General features: G+C 48.2%; 1 protein-coding gene across 1 annotated transcript in view; it reads right to left on the reverse strand.

The window, feature by feature from the left end:
- PSTPIP1 (proline-serine-threonine phosphatase interacting protein 1) overlaps nucleotides 1–16,396 on the reverse strand; it is a 41,580-nt gene that overhangs the window by 23,824 nt on the left and 1,360 nt on the right. The window contains exons 2-3 of the mRNA XM_048519627.1: nucleotides 8,859–8,959; nucleotides 6,259–6,333 (exon numbers count right to left, since the gene is read on the reverse strand). Of these exons, the coding sequence (XP_048375584.1) occupies nucleotides 6,259–6,333; nucleotides 8,859–8,959 (176 nt within the window). The remainder of the gene's footprint in view (nucleotides 1–6,258; nucleotides 6,334–8,858; nucleotides 8,960–16,396) is intronic.

Raw genomic sequence — 16,396 nt, forward strand, 5'->3', positions numbered from 1 at the left:
TGGAAGGGCAGTAATGTTAGGCCCCTTCCGCACACGCAAAATAATGTGTTTTCAAACCACTTTCACAACTGTTTGCAAGTGGATTTTGCTATTCCGCACAGCTTCAAAGAGCACTGAAAGCAGTTTGAAAGTGCATTATTCTGCATGTGCGGAATGAGCCCTTGAGACAATCGGTCAAAATGTACATATAATTTCCGGACAGTCCTTTAGTAACACAGCTTTGTGAAAACAGAAGACAGAATTCAAAACCCGCTGGGCCTTTGGTCTGACCCAGCGTAGCTCCTCTTCTGTCCTATGTGACTTCCAAACACTTAAAATCCACTTGCAAACAATTGCGAAAGTGGATTGAAAGTGCATTATTCTGCATGTGCGGAAGCGGCCCCAGAGTAATTTTCTTCCCCCCTCATCATTTTAGGAAGTGGAATAGAAGGGGGGGAATCTGTCCCTCCTCACCCTCTGAACCGCAGGATGTGGTTGCAAGCAACAAGGAGGATATGAAGTTGGCAGAACTGAAATTGGGATTGTTTGTTCTCCGTTGCCTGGGCAAACACCAACAACTTCCTTTCAAGAGCAGGCTTCGGACAAGAGATTGCCTCACTGCGTGGCCCGGTTGCTTAGGGCAGTCAAATCCAGAGGGGAGAAGAAGAAGAGTTTGGATTTATATCCCCCCTTTCTCTCCAGTAGGAGACTCAAAGGGGTTTACAATCTCCTTGCCCTTCCCCCCTCACAACAAACACCCTGTGAGGTAGGTGGGGCTGAGAGAGCTCCGAGAAGCTGTGACTAGCCCAAGGTCACCCAGCTGGCATGTGTGGGAGTGCACAGGCTAATCTGAATTCCCCAGATAAGCCTCCACAGCTCAGGCGGCAGAGCTGGGAATCAAACCCGGTTCCTCCAGATTAGATACACGAGCTCTTAACCTCCTACGCCACTGCTGCTCCTCCAGATTTGATACACGAGCTCCTAACCTCCTACGCCACTGCTGCCAAGCCAAAGGGAGGCCCTTTCCCTTCCTTGACTGTCTTTCTCATTGCTCTCTGTCTCTTTCTCCATTCAACCACATCTTATCCTAGTCCAGGGGTCTTCAAACTATGGCCCTCCAGATGTTCATGGACTACAATTCCCATCAGCCCCAGCCAGCATGGCCAAGGGGCAGGGCTGATGGGAATTGTAGTTCATGAACATCCAGGGGAGGGCATAGTTTGAAGACCCCTGTACCTAGTCCTTTATTTATTTACAGTCTAGCTTTTCATTGAGACTCAAGGTGGGCTGTAGAACTAGAAGACAACAGAGGACCATTATGCCACGTTGGACAAACAGTGCCATGAAAACCAAATAGGAGATAGAAAAAGTGCAGAGAAGGGCAACAAGGATGATTGAGGGACTGGAGCACCTTCCCTATGAGGAGAGGCTGCAGCGTTTGGGACTCTTTAGTTTGGAGAGGAGACGGCTGAGTGGGGATAGGATTGAAGTCTATAAAATTATGCATGGGGTAGAAAATGTTGACAGAGAGAATTTTCTCTCTCTTTCTCGCAATACTGGAACCAGGGGGCAAACTTTGAAAATGCTGGGGGGAACAATGAGGACTAATAAAAGGAAACACTTCTTCACGCAACGTGTGATTGGTGTTTGGAAGATGCTGCCACAGGAGGTGGTGATGGCCACTAACCTGGATAGCTTTAAAAGGGGCTTGGACAGATTTATGGAGGAGAAGTCGATCTATGGCTACCAATCTTGATCCTCCTTGATCTGAGATTGCAAATGCCTTAACAGTCCTGGTGCTCGGGAGCAACAGCAGCAGAAGGCCATTGCTTTCACATCCTGCAGGTGAACTCCCAAAGGCATCTGGTGGGCCACTGCAAGTAGCAGAGAGCTGGACAAGATGGACTCTGGTCTGATCCAGCTGGCTTGTTCTTATGTTCTTATGTTCTTAAATAGCAAAATGACAGAACAAGGAAATCGAAGCAGCGAGTTTGACCAGGTGAGATCATGGAAGCTAACCAGGGTCAGCCTTGGTTCATCCTTGGGTGGGAAACCACTAAGGAATTCCAGGGCATGGATTCCAGACCTTTGACCATTTTGGTCGCCCTCCTCTGGACCCGTTCCAGCTTGTCAATACCCTTCTTGGATTGCGGTGCCCAGAACTGTACACAATATTCCCGGTGAGGTCTAACCATTGCAGAATAGAGAGGAACAATGACATCCTTCGATCTAGACACTATACTCCTATTGATACAGCCCAGAATCGCATTGGCTTCCTTGGCTGCCGCATCACACTGCTGACTCATGTTCAGTTTGTGGTCTACTAAGACTCCCAGATCCCTTTTGCATGTAGTGTTGTCGAGCCAGATGTCACCCATCCTATATCTGTGCGTTTCAGTTTTGTGGCTCAGTGGACTGGCAAGTTAGGGGTAGGTTTTGCCCCACTGACAGCCGCTGTTAAATGTACAGGCCTTCCCCATCATTTTGCATATTGATTAATCCCCCATTTTGCATATTGATTAATCCCCTCCCCCCACCAGGGGATCTGTCTTGAGCTACATAGGAAACAAACCGACTGGCTCAATTTTTCCCCCCTCCATCCTTCGCTATGAATCTATATAAAGCATAACACAGGAAGTCTTTACAAACTGTCTTCCTCCTCGCTCACCCTGCTCATATGAGTCATAGTTTCTATCTCTTTGAGGACGGTGCTCTGCACCCATTTCCTAAGGACCGGTGCCTGGGTGCTGCAACCGAAACGGTTGAGACAACCTCGGCTAATATCAGTCCTGCTCGTCATTTACAAGTCCACGCGAGCTGAGGGGCTGAAAGGTGTCGAAACGAGGGATGGACAGTTCGGAAATCTGTTCCCGTGGCTCAGAATCTGGAGGAAATCTCTAAACTCCTGAGCTGACTTTTCTATTCCCGTTTTCCTGCAACCTTTCTCAACATTCCCTGACTCCCAGGGAATATTGAGACCTCATCATGCCTTTTTAAGCAGAGTTGGGAGAGGCTAATTAATAGTATTAAGTTTTCATGTGTATTTGAGGAAGGCCCCTGTCCACCAGAAGCTCCCAACTTGTCTTATAGGTCAGTCTACTATTAGGTATTGTGATTGCAGGCTCATGGGTCAAACTTCAGCAGTGGCGTAGGAGGTTAAGAGCTCGTGTATCTAATCTGGAGGAATCTAATCTGGAGGAACAGGGTTTGATTCCCAGCTCTGCCACCTGAGCTGTGGAGGCTTATCTGGGGAATTCAGATTAGCCTGGGCACTCCCACACACGCCAGCTGGGTGACCTTGGGCTAGTCACAGCTTCTCGGAGCTCTCTCAGCCCCACCTACCTCACAGAGTGTTTGTTGTGAGGGGGGAAGGGCAAGGAGATTGTAAGCCCCTTTGAGTCTCCTGCAGGAGAGAAAGGGGGGATATAAATCCAAAACTCTTCTCTTCTTCTTCTTCTTCTTCCTTGGAGTTTTTTATTTATTTTATTTATTTATCATTGAGTTTTATATACCGCCCTACCCCCGGAGGGCTCTGGGCAGTACACAACATCACGCCACAACAAAATACAACCAGAACTGATGGAGCAAACAACAAATACAGAATATAATAAACAACACAGGCTCCATTAACTATAAAAAACGTTAAAAAACCCATTAAAATACAGCAAATACAATAAAACGGCGTCCAGCGCTTTGCCCAAATCACTGGTGGTTTGTTTTACTCTTATTTCCAATCTTTCTGAGTACCATGACAAACTATCCTTAGTCATTACTTTTAAATGGCGTAGGAGGTTAAGAGCTCGTGTATCTAATCTGGAGGAACCGGGTTTGATTCCCCGCTCTGCCGCCTGAGCTGTGGAGGCTTATCTGGGGAATTCAGATTAGCCTGTACGCTCCCACACATGCCAGCTGGGTGACCTTGGGCTAGTCACAGCTTCTTGGAGCTCTCCCAGCCCCACCTACCTCACAGGGTGTTTGTTGTGAGAGGGGAAGGGCAAGGAGATTGTAAGCCCCTTTGAGTCTCCTGCAGGAGAGAAAGGGGGGATATAAATCCAAACTCTTCTTCTTCTTCCCTGACCCACAACTTCAGGTTGTCACTACGGCAAAGAAAGTTTTGTCCCATTGTGGTGACCCCTTAAAGTTCTCAAGGCAAGAGACATTCAGAGGTGGTTTGCCATTGCCCGCCTCTGCATAGCAAACCTGGACTTCCTTGGTGGTCTCCCATCCAAGTCCTAACTAGGACCGACCCTGCTTAGCTTCAGAAACCTATCATGATTGGACTAGCCTGGGCCACCGAAGTCAAACTTAGCGTAATGTCCCAGTTGGTTGCAATTTTTTTCAATTACTTCTGGGTGGGGGGATCTTTTAAAGCATAGGTGTCAAACTCGTGGCCCCCCAGATGTTATGGACTCCAGTTCCCATCATCCCCTGCCAGCATCATGCTGGCAGGGGATGATAATAACATCTGGAGGGCCGCAAGTTTGACACCTGTGTTTTAAAGCATAGATGTCAAACTTGTGGCCCTCCAGATGTTATGGACTACAGTTCCCATCAACCCCTGCCAGCATCATTCTGGCAGGGGATGATAATAAAAACTGATATTGATAATAAAACTGATAATAAATTGATAATAAAACTGCAAAGATTGTCATGCCCTTATATAAAGCTGTGGTGCGACCGCACTTGGAGTACTGTGTCCAGTTCTGGTCATCGCATCTCAAAAAGGATATTGAGGAGATAGAAAAAGTGCAGAGAAGGGCAACAAGTCTACAAAATTATTCATGGGGTAGAAAATGTTGACAGAGAGAAATTTTTCTCTCTTTCTCACAATACTAGAACCAACGGGCATTCATTGAAAATGCTGGGGGGAAGAATTAGAACTAATAAAAGGAAACACTTCTTCACGCAACGTGTGATTGGTGTTTGGAAGATGCTGCCACAGGAGGTGGTGATGGCCACTAACCTGGATAGCTTTCAAAAGGGGCTTGGACAGATTTATGGAGGAGAAGTCGATCTCTGGCTACCAATCTTGATCCTCCTTGATCTGAGATTGCAAATGCCTTAACAGACCAGGTGATCGGGAGCAGCAGCAGCAGAAGGCCATTGCGTTCACATCCTGCATGTGAGCTCCCAACGGCACCTGGTGGGCCACTGCGAGTAGCAGAGAGCTGGACTAGATGGACTTTGGTCTGATCCAGCTGGCTTGTTCTTTTGTTCTTATGTTCTTATGATGATGGGAACTGTAGTCCATAACATCTGGAGAGGCGCGAGTTTGACACCTGTGTTTTAAAGCATTTTGAAAGGTGCTCTATTAATGTGATCCCTTACTAGACCACCTTCTTTGCGTGTGTTTTTAAATTTCCTGAGCTGTCCAAGAGAAAGGCAGATGTTTGGTGCTGAGAACATCATACCAAACACACCTTTATTTGAAGCCTCTCTTTTGGTCTAGGTCAGAGTTCAGCAAAAAGGAAAAAAAAGAAAAGGTTAGGGTTCATATTCAGGGTCATATTCAAAAGCAGAGCTTCTCTGTAGACCTTTTCCGTTTATTACGGGGAGGGCGCCAGCCGCAGGACTACAAAGGGTCAGCCTTCCCCCGGATCGATCCACACTTACACGCCACGATCCATGCCCAGGAAATAACTGATATATCGCTTGGGGTGAAAAGATTAATAAATAAACCACTCCGGAAGGGTGCCATTAAGAAATTGGGGTTGCAGAAGGACTTGTGGGTAGGTTGACCTTTTAGGTTTATAAGGCATTTTTTTCCCAAGTGGACTTGACTCTGAGCCCGAACTCTGGTGACCCTAATTCTCTGTCCCTTTTCCCCTGATCACTCAATTTCTCATGATTATGCTTTCCTGACAGATGGTTTCATTACCGCTATACCACTCAGGGCCGGCAGTGGCGCATTTTCAGATTTCCCAACACACCACCATTACTAGAAGAAGAAGAGTTTGGATTTATATCCCCCCTTTCTCTCCTGTTGGAGACTCAAAGGGGCTTACAACCTCCTTTCCCTCCCCACCCCCCACAACAAATACCTTGTGAGGTAGGTTGGGCTGAGAGAGCTCAGAAGAACTGTGACTAGCCCAAGGTCACCCAGCTGGCGTGTGTCGCAGTGCACAAGCCAATCTGGTTCCCCAGATAAGCCTCCACAGCTCAAGAGGCAAGAGCGGGGAATCAAACCCGGTTCTCCAGATTAGAGCGCACCTGCTCTTGACCACTACGCCCCTCTGAGAAACGCAGCACCGGCCAAAGTCTACATCCTGAATGGCTTACTTGATTTCCGTTTGGCCTCCCATCTTCCGAGCGATCTGGACCAGCTCTTTCCCGTATCGTTCTTCGGCCTGCACCCTGCGGACAAAACGCTTTGGATTATTTTAAGCTGGTCTCGTGTGCAAGCCCAAAAGAACCAGGGGGCATTCATTGAAAATGCTGGGGGGAAGAATTAGGACTAATAAAAGGAAACACTTCTTCACGCAACGTGTGATTGGTGTTTGGAATATGCTGCCACAGGAGGTGGTGATGGCCACTAACCTGGATAACTTTAAAAGCGGCTTGGACAGATTTATGGAGGAGAAGTCGATTTATGGCTACCAATCTTGATCCTCTTTGATCTGAGATTGCAAATGCCTTAACAGTCCAGGTGCTCGGGAGCAACAGCCGCAGAAGGCCATTGCTTTCACATCCTGCAGGTGAGCTCCCAAAGGCACCTGGTGGGCCACTGCGAGTAGCAGAGTGCTGGACTAGATGGACTCTGGTGTGATCCAGCAGGCTAGTTCTTATGTTCTTATGATGATCCACCGGAGGGCGGATCTCCACATTACGCAAAGCAATGCCGCTCCCTCTGGAAAACGTATGAATTATTGATCGGCACGTCAATTATCAGTCGTGTTTAAGGCGTATGCTTTCGGTTATGCAAATGGACTTTCTAATACCGGTTTTGCTGATCTGTTTTTTCTTTCTAATGCAGTTGGGCTGTTTGGCGCTAAAACGTTCCAAAAAACCCCTGAGTTAAAGACAGGCTGTAAGGGAAGTAAAAATAAAAATAAATGCAATGAATGCCTGAGCAGTGTTTTCTTGCCCTGAATCGAGAGCCGCGTTAATCAACCCCGTCTCTTTCCTTTCCCGCCCCCACGCCGTTCTAATCGTACCCGCACCAATACAAACGCATCCTTTCCATAGATTGGGAGAAATCTTTGCTCATCTCTTTTAAAATAGCCCCAGCGTTCAGTCAAGAGGCTGCGTCACCTTCGACTGCACGGTGATTCATTTGGCCATCCAGCAGTACGGCTTCCTCCAGGAAGGGCTCACTCAAAGAGGACAATAATTTAGGCCCAGAGCCTTGAAAATGAATTCCTTTGGACTCAAACTTTATTTGATGTTCAGATGGCCTGGACTGGACTGATCTCATCCTGGCTCCAAAGCTAAGCAGGGCAGTGGTGGGATCCAAAAATTTTAGTAACAGGTTCCCATGGTGGTGGGATTCAAACAGTGGCGTAGCGCCAATGGGGCTGGGCGGGGCACGATAGGGGCGTGGCCGGGCATTCCGGGGGCGGGGGATTAATAATTTCTCTGTTACTGTAAAAAACTCTTCCTGTAAAAAAAAAGTTCCTAATTTCCAGCTGGTATCTTTCTGTCCACAATTTAAACTCATCATAGCGAGTCCTATTGTCTACTGCCAACAGAAACAACTACTTCTCCTCTAATTGACTGCCTGTCAAAAACTTAATACTTTCAAATACTTAATTTTGTTTCTAGAAATCAAAAGAAGGATACTTTCCTTAAACAAGGAACTTTACCATATTTCTAAAACATGTTTTTAAAACAGGCCACCAGGGAGAATTATCCCGTTTTCTACCTTCGCTAACCAGCCACATAGGAAACAACAGGACTTTATGATTTTTGGACCTAATGGAATTTTTGATGGAAAAGCAGACCCCATTAATAACCCCCTCTTGGCTCACACAAATAATTAGTAACCCACTCTCGGGAACTGGTGAGAACCTGCTGGATCCCACCTCTGAAGCAGGGGTTAAAAAAGGTAAAGTTTCCCCTTCAGTCGTATCCGACCCTGGGTACCCCTGCAAGCAGTGATGTCTTAGGCAAGCCGTCTTTGTGGGGTAGTTTGCCATTGCTTTCCCCGGCTATTCTTTACCCCCTAGCTATGAGCTAGGTACTCATTTACCGACCAAGAAATGGATGGATGGCTGAGTTGGCCATGAGCCAGCCGCCAGGATATCTGACCCACAGGGGGCTCGAACTCCTGACCGTGTGAGCGGCAGAGCAAGCACTTCACCATTACACCACGCAGCTCCTAAGCAGGGGTAGCCCTGGTTAATACTTGGATGGGAGAACACCAGGAAATTCCAGGGTTGTTTGACAAAAGAAACCAGTGGCAAACCACCATTGTTGATCTTGGAAGCTTAGCGAGTTGGCCCTGTTAGTATTTGGACAGGAGGCCAACAAGGAAGTCCAGGGTTACTACAGAGAGCCCAGCAGTGGCAAACCACCTGTCTGGAAAACATGCAGAGTCCCCATAATCAGTTGTGTGTTGGCCACACTTTCCTCCGTCCCTTGGATGGGAGACCGCCAAGGAAGTTCAGGGTTGCTATGAAGAAGAAGGCAATGGCAAACCACCTTTGCTTTATCTTTTGTCTTGGAAACCCCACGTGTTGGAGCTTCATAGAGTCGCCACAAATTGTTTTTTGCTTGACAGCACACTGTATTTAGGGGGCTGAGCTTGATAGCCCTTGGGGTCTCTTCCAACTCTATGATTCTACAACCTGCTGATCAAGGCAATTAAAGACATTTCGATCTATCCGTGCACTGGGGGCAGGCGCAGCTCACAATCCCACAGACTTTCTTTCTTTTCCTACCTCTGTTTGATTAAGTCCTCCACGTCTTTACACATCTTTCGCCCATCGAGTAATCGTTGGAGAAGCGCATCGTACCCGGTGTGAACGGTGAATTCCTTGCACTGTAAAAATGGAAATTTCGGGCACTCATTAGCTGGCACGACTCCCAACCGTGATCAAGGAGAGCTCTATGGTTTTTAGGGGTTGCAATCTTGTGTTATGTGGACAGGAGCAGCAGCGGCGTAGGAGGTTAAGAGCTCGTGAATCTAATCTGGAGGAACCGGGTTTGATTCCCAGCTCTGCCGCCTGAGCTGCGGAGGCTTATCTGGGGAATTCAGATTAGCCTGTGCACTCCCACACACGCCAGCTGGGTGACCTTGGGCTGGTCACAGCTTCTCGGAGCTCTCTCAGCCCCACCTACCTCACAGGGTGTTTGTTGTGAGGGGGGGAGGGCAAGGAGATTGTAAGCCCCTTTGAGTCTCCTGCAGGAGAGAAAGGGGGGATATAAATCCCAACTCTTCTTCTTCTTCTTCTTCTCTATGTTGACGTTTCAAACAATCCTGTCTCTAGTGCAGGAGATGGAGTCTTAGGAACATCACTTTCCACTTTTCAAGTTTCTAGCCCTCACAGCAGTGATTGTTTATATGAAAGCAGGAAAGCAACTCAGTGTAAGCCAAAGTCCTAAACCCATGTCCTGTTTCTTACTGCAAGCGAAAGGAACTTGCTCCAACCTCTACGAACTGCTGTTCTCGCCGCATCCTGAAACCCTAAACCCTTTTCTCTCTGCTTTACCACATGTTGCCTTGGGCCTTTTCCTCTTGAGTAGACCTTTCAACCAACCAACAACGGGGCGAAAGACGAGAAAAAGAATTGAGTGAACAGCGCAGGCTGAGCAAAAATTAAAACTGCGAAGGGACTTGGGGCCATGTGGTTTAGATTTCTTAAGAACAAGCCGAGGCAGGAAACTGCACGGCTCGATTCGCTGTGAGGTCTGGAGGCCGCCTTTTGCATGCCTTTTACATAACATTTAAATATTTACATGCATTTAAATACATACATAAGGAACCTCTGTTTGCGTTTCCTCTTTTTACACCACCTAAATGTGTTCCCGGGGAATAATCGCGCCCCATCTGACATGTAAGAAAGGATTCTTCCCCGCCCTTCTGTTCTTAAAAGCCCCCTTGAAGCTGGAAAATGGAAAGAAATTTTATTTCTGTTCTGCCTTTCCTCTAAACCAAAAATTAACCTCTGGCGCAGTTTACAAATGTGATATTTATTTATGTATTGTTATTGTATTAAACTTAGATAAATAAGGCCTGGAGTCAAACTTAGCTGGGATGAATCCTTCTGTTTCCAGAAGCGCAGGGGACACAGCTAACTTTGAGAAATAAATCGCTAGCTTCATACTGAAGAGGAATCTTCTAGGGCAGTGGTGGCGAACCTATGGCACAGGTGCCAGAGGTGGCACTCAGAGCCCTTTCTGTGGGCACGCGCAAACAGAGTCGCCCCCACCCCCCACACATCTAGGCTGGCCTGGGCTGCTGGGCTCAATTATTAGCATTAAACCTAAGACCTAGTTTTGGGGAAGCCGTGTAGGTAACCCTGTTAAGTGCTGTTAACCCCCACTGATTTTCATGCGAAGAACTAAAACATGATCTGGGAGTAATCTTGGTTGCTGGCAATGGGGCTTGCAACCTCCTAGGGTTGTGATTCACCTGTTGGAAGAGTTGCACGGTTGCTTCAAAGCAAAGCCACCGACTACCACCAAGCTTACTCCCGAGTAACGCACGCCTCGGAGCCCACCGTTTTTTCTAAACTAAAACCTTAGTATTCGGGTTAAATTGCCATGTTGGCATTTTGTGATAAATAAGTGGGTTTTGGGTTGCAGTTTGGGCACTTGGTCTTAAAAAGGTTCGCCATCACTGTTCTAGGGACATCTGCCCTATTAGTTGGGGAAATATTAATATGCTACCTTTTACACCCAGCAGTAAAAGGATGTTAACATACAAAAGAATACAGGGTCATGATGGAAACGATACAAACTTATGATGCCAACCATAAAGAGAAAAATGTTTTAAAAATTGGCTGTTGTGCATTTTCCGGGTGGTCTGGTAGTGTTTGGGATAGTAGTAGTAGTAGTAGTAGTAGTAGTAGAAGTAGAAGAAGAAGAGGAGGAGGAGAGGAGGAGAGGAGGAGAGGAGGAGAGGAAAGAAGAAGTGGAGGAGGAGGAGGAGGAGGAGGAGGAGAAGGAGGAGGAGGAGAAGGAGGAGGAGGAGGAGAAGGAGAAGGAGAAGAAGAAGAAGAAGAAGAAGAAGAAGAAGAAGAAGAAGAAGAAGAAGAAGAAGAAGAAGAAGAAGAAGAAGAAGAAGAAGAAGAAGAAGAAGAAGAAGAAGAAGAAGAAGAAGAAGAAGAAGAAGAAGAAGAAGAAGAGAGACGCAAGGGGCTTACAATCTCCAGTAAGGAGACGCAAAGGGGCTTACAATCTCCTTTCCCTCCCCCCACCCCCACAACAAACACCCTGTGAGGTGGGTGGGGCTGAGAGGCCTCCTAGGAACTGTGACGAGCCCAAGGTCACCCAGCAGGCATGAGTGTTGGAGTGCACAATCTAATCTGGTTCCCCATATTAGCCTCCACAGCTCAAGTGGCAGAGTGGGGAATCCAACCCGGTCCCCCAGATTAGAGTGCACCTGCTCTTATCCACTACACCATGCTGAGATGATAAACAGAGCTCATCCGACAGAGAAATCTTCCCTTTGTTTCTTTACTAAGCATTTTGATTCTTTCTGACAATAGCCCTCAGATGCAATTGGGCTAGAGTAGACAGAGCCTGCAAATGACAGTGTTATTGGAAAGCAGACTCCAAACAGGCATAGACGCAGGGGAAACGTTGCGAGCAAGCGCTACCAGACCACGACCACGCAGCCCGGAAAACCCACGGCAGCCGGTCAGTCCCAGCTGTGAAAGCCTTCGACCACAGGTCGAAAAACGTCTGTCACTTTTTCTAACCATATCAACAGCAGCGAAATAGAAAACAGCGGCCCGTTGGTGTATGCAACTCTCTCTCTCTCTCTTCCTCCGCTGCAAAGAAACAAAAATCAACTTCTCTATGGAAAGAGGAAAGAGAAGATGCTAGGCACGGACGTCTCCCAAAATTATAACTGACCTCCGGACTACAGAAATCAGCCCCCCCCCCCGGAATAAATTTATTCCTTTTATTGGGGTATATGGATGTGTTTGTTTAATTTGTACACCGCCCAGAGCCTTTAGGGGATTGGGCAGTATTGTAAATCAATCAATCAATCAATAGCCACTTCAGAAGACAGACTATAGCTCCTTGACGTTCCTAAACTCTGCCATCTCTAGACACTGCCCCCAAATCTCTAGGAATGTCCCAGACTAGAGTTGGCCAACCTTGGAGATACCATTCTGGCCCCCTAGAGAGGGAGAGCCCTACACAGGGGGGCCACTGAACAGAAGGCCCTGTCTCCAGTGTTAACCAGCATCTACTTCCAGCATTGTCACCCGAAACAACCAGTCTAAAGCCAAGAAAGCAGTGGAATATGCCGGCAAACGTATGCACAGTTTCCTGCTAAGGTTAGAGCATCGCGCGTGCTTGGCAGTTCCGGATTTGTTGTCAGCAATACCAAAAATTAGGGGATGCAAACCTACACTTGCCATCCTGACGCTGGAGATACTGGCGAAGGCTTGGAGGTCCTTCTCCTACGTGGTCGCCCGTTCCATCTCCAGCTGCACAGTTCAAAGCTGGGTCCTTTCTCTCAGCCGGCTGACTCCTCCGATGGAAACTGGAGCCCGGCGGCTGATGGTTTTTTCCCCCCAGGAAAATATTGCGCTCGAGGACACACAACGCTGCTTTTGAATGAGTCAGACCACCAGGCTACAGGGCCTGGCTCGCAGGAGGTCATGGGTTCAATCCCTACTGCTCCCCATTTAAAGGGGTCCCTGGTAGCTGTTCGGGAATCTTAAGTGGCAGTGACTGTGTAGTGGTTAGAGCATAAGTGGCAGCCACGGTGTAGTGGTTAGAGCAATGGACTAGGAGGAGGAGGAGGAGGAGGAGGAGGAGGAGGAGGAGGAGGAGGAGGAGGAGGAGGAGGAGAAGAAGAAGAAGGAGGAGGAGGAGGAGGAGGAGGAGGAGTTTGGATTTATATCCCCCCTTTCTCTCCTGTAGGAGACTCAAAGGGGCTTACAATCTCCTTGCCCTTCCACCCTCACAACAAACACCCTGTGAGGTGGGTGGGGCTGAGAGAGCTCCGAGAAGCTGTGACTAGCCCAAGGTCACCCAGCTGGTGTGTGTGGCAGTTCACAGGCTAATCTGAATCCCCCAGATAAGCCTCCACAGCTCAGGTGGCAGAGCTGGGAATCAAACCCGGTTCCTCCAGATTAGATACACGAGCTCTTAACCTCCTACGCCACTGCTGCTCCTATGCCATTGATTGATTGATAGGAGCTGCTGTTGTGATCGGCATCAACTCCCCCTGTCTGTCATGAATCTGGCCGAGCGACCACCCTCTCAGATTGAGTGTATAGGTTCGGCAGCTGTGGGTTGGAAAATCAGTGGGGCGGAGCCTGTGGTTTGGGGAGGGCGGAGACCTGAAGCAAGGTATTATGCGATGGAGTCTGTCCTTCCCACCCCCAGCAGTCATTTTCTCCAGAGATGCTGATCTCCGTAGTCTGGCGATGATTTGTAGATTCGGGAACTCTCCAGACCCTACCTGGAGATTGGCAACCCTTCATGCGGCCTACCTCCCGGGGTTCTTGAGAGAACAAAACGGAGAAGGAAAAACCATTCCAAGAAGAAGGAGGAGGAGGAGGAGGAGGAGTTTGGATTTATACCCCACCTTTCTCTCCTCTGAGGAGTCTCAAAGTAACTTACAAGCTCCTTTCCCTTCCTCTCCCCACAACAGACACCTGGTGAGGTAGGTGGGGCTGAGAGAGCTCTGAAGAACTGAGACTAGCCCAAGGTCACCCAGCAGGAATGTAGGAGTGCGGAAACACATCTGGTTCACCAGATAAGACTCTCTGTCACTCTGGTGGAGGAGTGTGGAATCAAACCCGGTTCTCCAGATTAGAATCCCCCTGCTCTTAACCACTACACGCTCCTTCAGGCCAGGAACCAAATGTGATGGATATCTTTCCAGGGAGATACTGGAAACCGTGCATGGGACTTCCTGCTTGCCCCTCTGGAAGGAGAAGACTCAATCCTAAAACCCTGGAGAGCTCTTTCTTGGCTAGCTTTCAAGCACAGAAAGTTTATTGATTTGTGGGAACGAATCCAAAAGCAGGGGACTACTCTTCCTGCTCTCAAAATGGCCCCCCAAAAAAGCGAAAGGCAATTTTGGGATATCTTCCACCTGTCTGTCGATCCTGAAATTGTTCTGAGATTCAGCATCCGCCTCTATGCGTTCTTCTCACCCAGCGTGGTGTAGTGGTTAAGAGCAGGTGCGCTCTTATCTGGAGAACCGGGTTTGATTCTCTGCTCTGCCACTTAAGCTACGGAGGCTTATCTGGTGGACCAGATTAGCTTGTGCACGCCAACACATGCCAGCTGGGTGACCTTGAGCTAGTCACAGTTCTTCGGAGCTCTCTCAGCCCCACCCACCTCACAGGGCGGTTGTTGTGGGGGTGGGGGGAAGGGAAAGGAGATTGTCAGCCCCTCTGAGTCCCCTTGCAGGAGAGAAAGGGGGGAGGGATATAAACCCAAACTCTTCTTATTCTTCAAGAGCCTCCCAAGGAGATGGAAAAGAACCATAACACTAGAAGGATTTTTTTTAAAAAGCTGTTGCAAATTGAAAACTGTGGTGCACGCTCTGTGGTCTGTTTCGCTCCTGCAAAGGAAATGAATTGGTTGTACTACACTTCGGGGGTGTGGCGCAGCTGAAATTCTGAATTTCCTGGCAGGGTTGCAGCCTGCCGCCGGCTGACTGAGTCATTGCAGGAAGCCCCCAAGTCCAAAAGTACGTTGGTAGACCTGCAATGCTCTCTGACTTAACTGCCAGTGCTGTTTTGAAAAGCCATAAGGGAGTTTGTTCTGCAGTTGAAAAGATGGGCTCAGGAAACTGGGCAGGCATCTGAGATTCTGTCCTCCCAGGGGTGGCAAAACCAGGTTGCCAACTTGAGGTTGAGAAATCCCTGGAGTGGCCCCTGGGGAACTGAGGTTTAGGGACCTCAGAAAAGTGGGATGCCGTACAGTCTGCCCTCTAGAACCGCCTCCATGTTTGTTTATATACGCAGCAGTGGCGTAGGAGGTTAAGAGCTCGTGTATCTAATCTGGAGAAACAGGGTTTGATTCCCAGCTCTGCCGCCTGAGCTGTGGAGGCTTCTCTGGGGAATTCAGATTAGCCTGTACACTCCCACACACGCCAGCTGGGTGACCTTGGGCTAGTCACAGCTTCTCGGAGCTCTCTCAGCCCCACCTACCTCACAGGGTGTTTGTTGTGAGGGGGGAAGGGTAAGGAGGTTGTCAGCCCCTTTGAGTCTCCTGCAGGAGAGAAAGGGGGGATATAAATCCACACTCTTCTTCTTCTATATTGAATGCCTATTTTAGCGTCGGTTTTAAATAGTTGCAGTGTGGATTTTTGTTTGGTTTTTAAGATGTGGCTTTTAGTGGGCATGTTTTTTTTAATTGCTTAGCCCCCTCGGTGGGAGAAAAGCATAAATTATGTAAATAAGGTAAAAACAGACACCCTGAAGGGCTAGCGTGGTGTAGTTAAGAGCAGGTGCACTCTAATCTGGTTAAGATTACCCTGTTTAAGCAGGTTAAAAGAAGGTGCACTCTAATCCGGAGAACCGGGTTTGATTTCCCGCTCTGCCACTTGAGCTGTGGAGGCTTATCTGGTGGACCAGATTAGCCTGTGCACTCCCACACACGCCAGCTGGGTGACCTTGGGCTAGCCACAGTTCTTCGGAACTCTCTCAGCCCCACCCACCTCACAGGGTGTTTGTTGTGGGGGAAGGGGAAGGGAAAGGAGATTGTAAACCCCTTTGAGTCTCTTTACAGGAGAGAAAGGGAGGATATAAATCCAAACTCTTCTACTCTTCTAAACAAGGCAAAAACACACATCCTGACGGGCTATGTAGGCTACAGAGTGTGGATTTTTGAAGTGTGAGTTGGTGGCTCCAAGTTGGCAGCCCCTGCAGATAATTCCATGTGAATTCTGACCCATTTGTTGTTGTTGTTGTTGTTTACTAAGTGGGATACTGAGTTCCAATTGTTGCCACTTCTGGGTTGGGAAATACCTGGGTGGACCCTGAGGTGGGTGAGGTTTGGGAAGGGAGTATAATGTCATCGAGTTCACCTTCCAAAGTCGCCATTTTCTCCAGTGGAACTGATCTCTGTTGCCTGGAAAATAGCTGTAATCCAGAGAGATTTCCAGCTGCCATCTGGAGGTTAACAACTCTGTGTTCTGCACCAGCTACCACTCTAGAACCATCTTCAAGAAGAGTCCCAGGGAGTTCACTGCAAAAGTACAGTTGAGATGAAACCAAAGCCAGGTCCACAGCTAGCCAGAAGAAGAGTTTGGATTTATACCCCACCTTTCCCT

This window comes from Sphaerodactylus townsendi, linkage group LG17 (assembly GCF_021028975.2).
Source record: "Sphaerodactylus townsendi isolate TG3544 linkage group LG17, MPM_Stown_v2.3, whole genome shotgun sequence".
Lineage (NCBI taxonomy): Eukaryota > Metazoa > Chordata > Lepidosauria > Squamata > Sphaerodactylidae > Sphaerodactylus > Sphaerodactylus townsendi.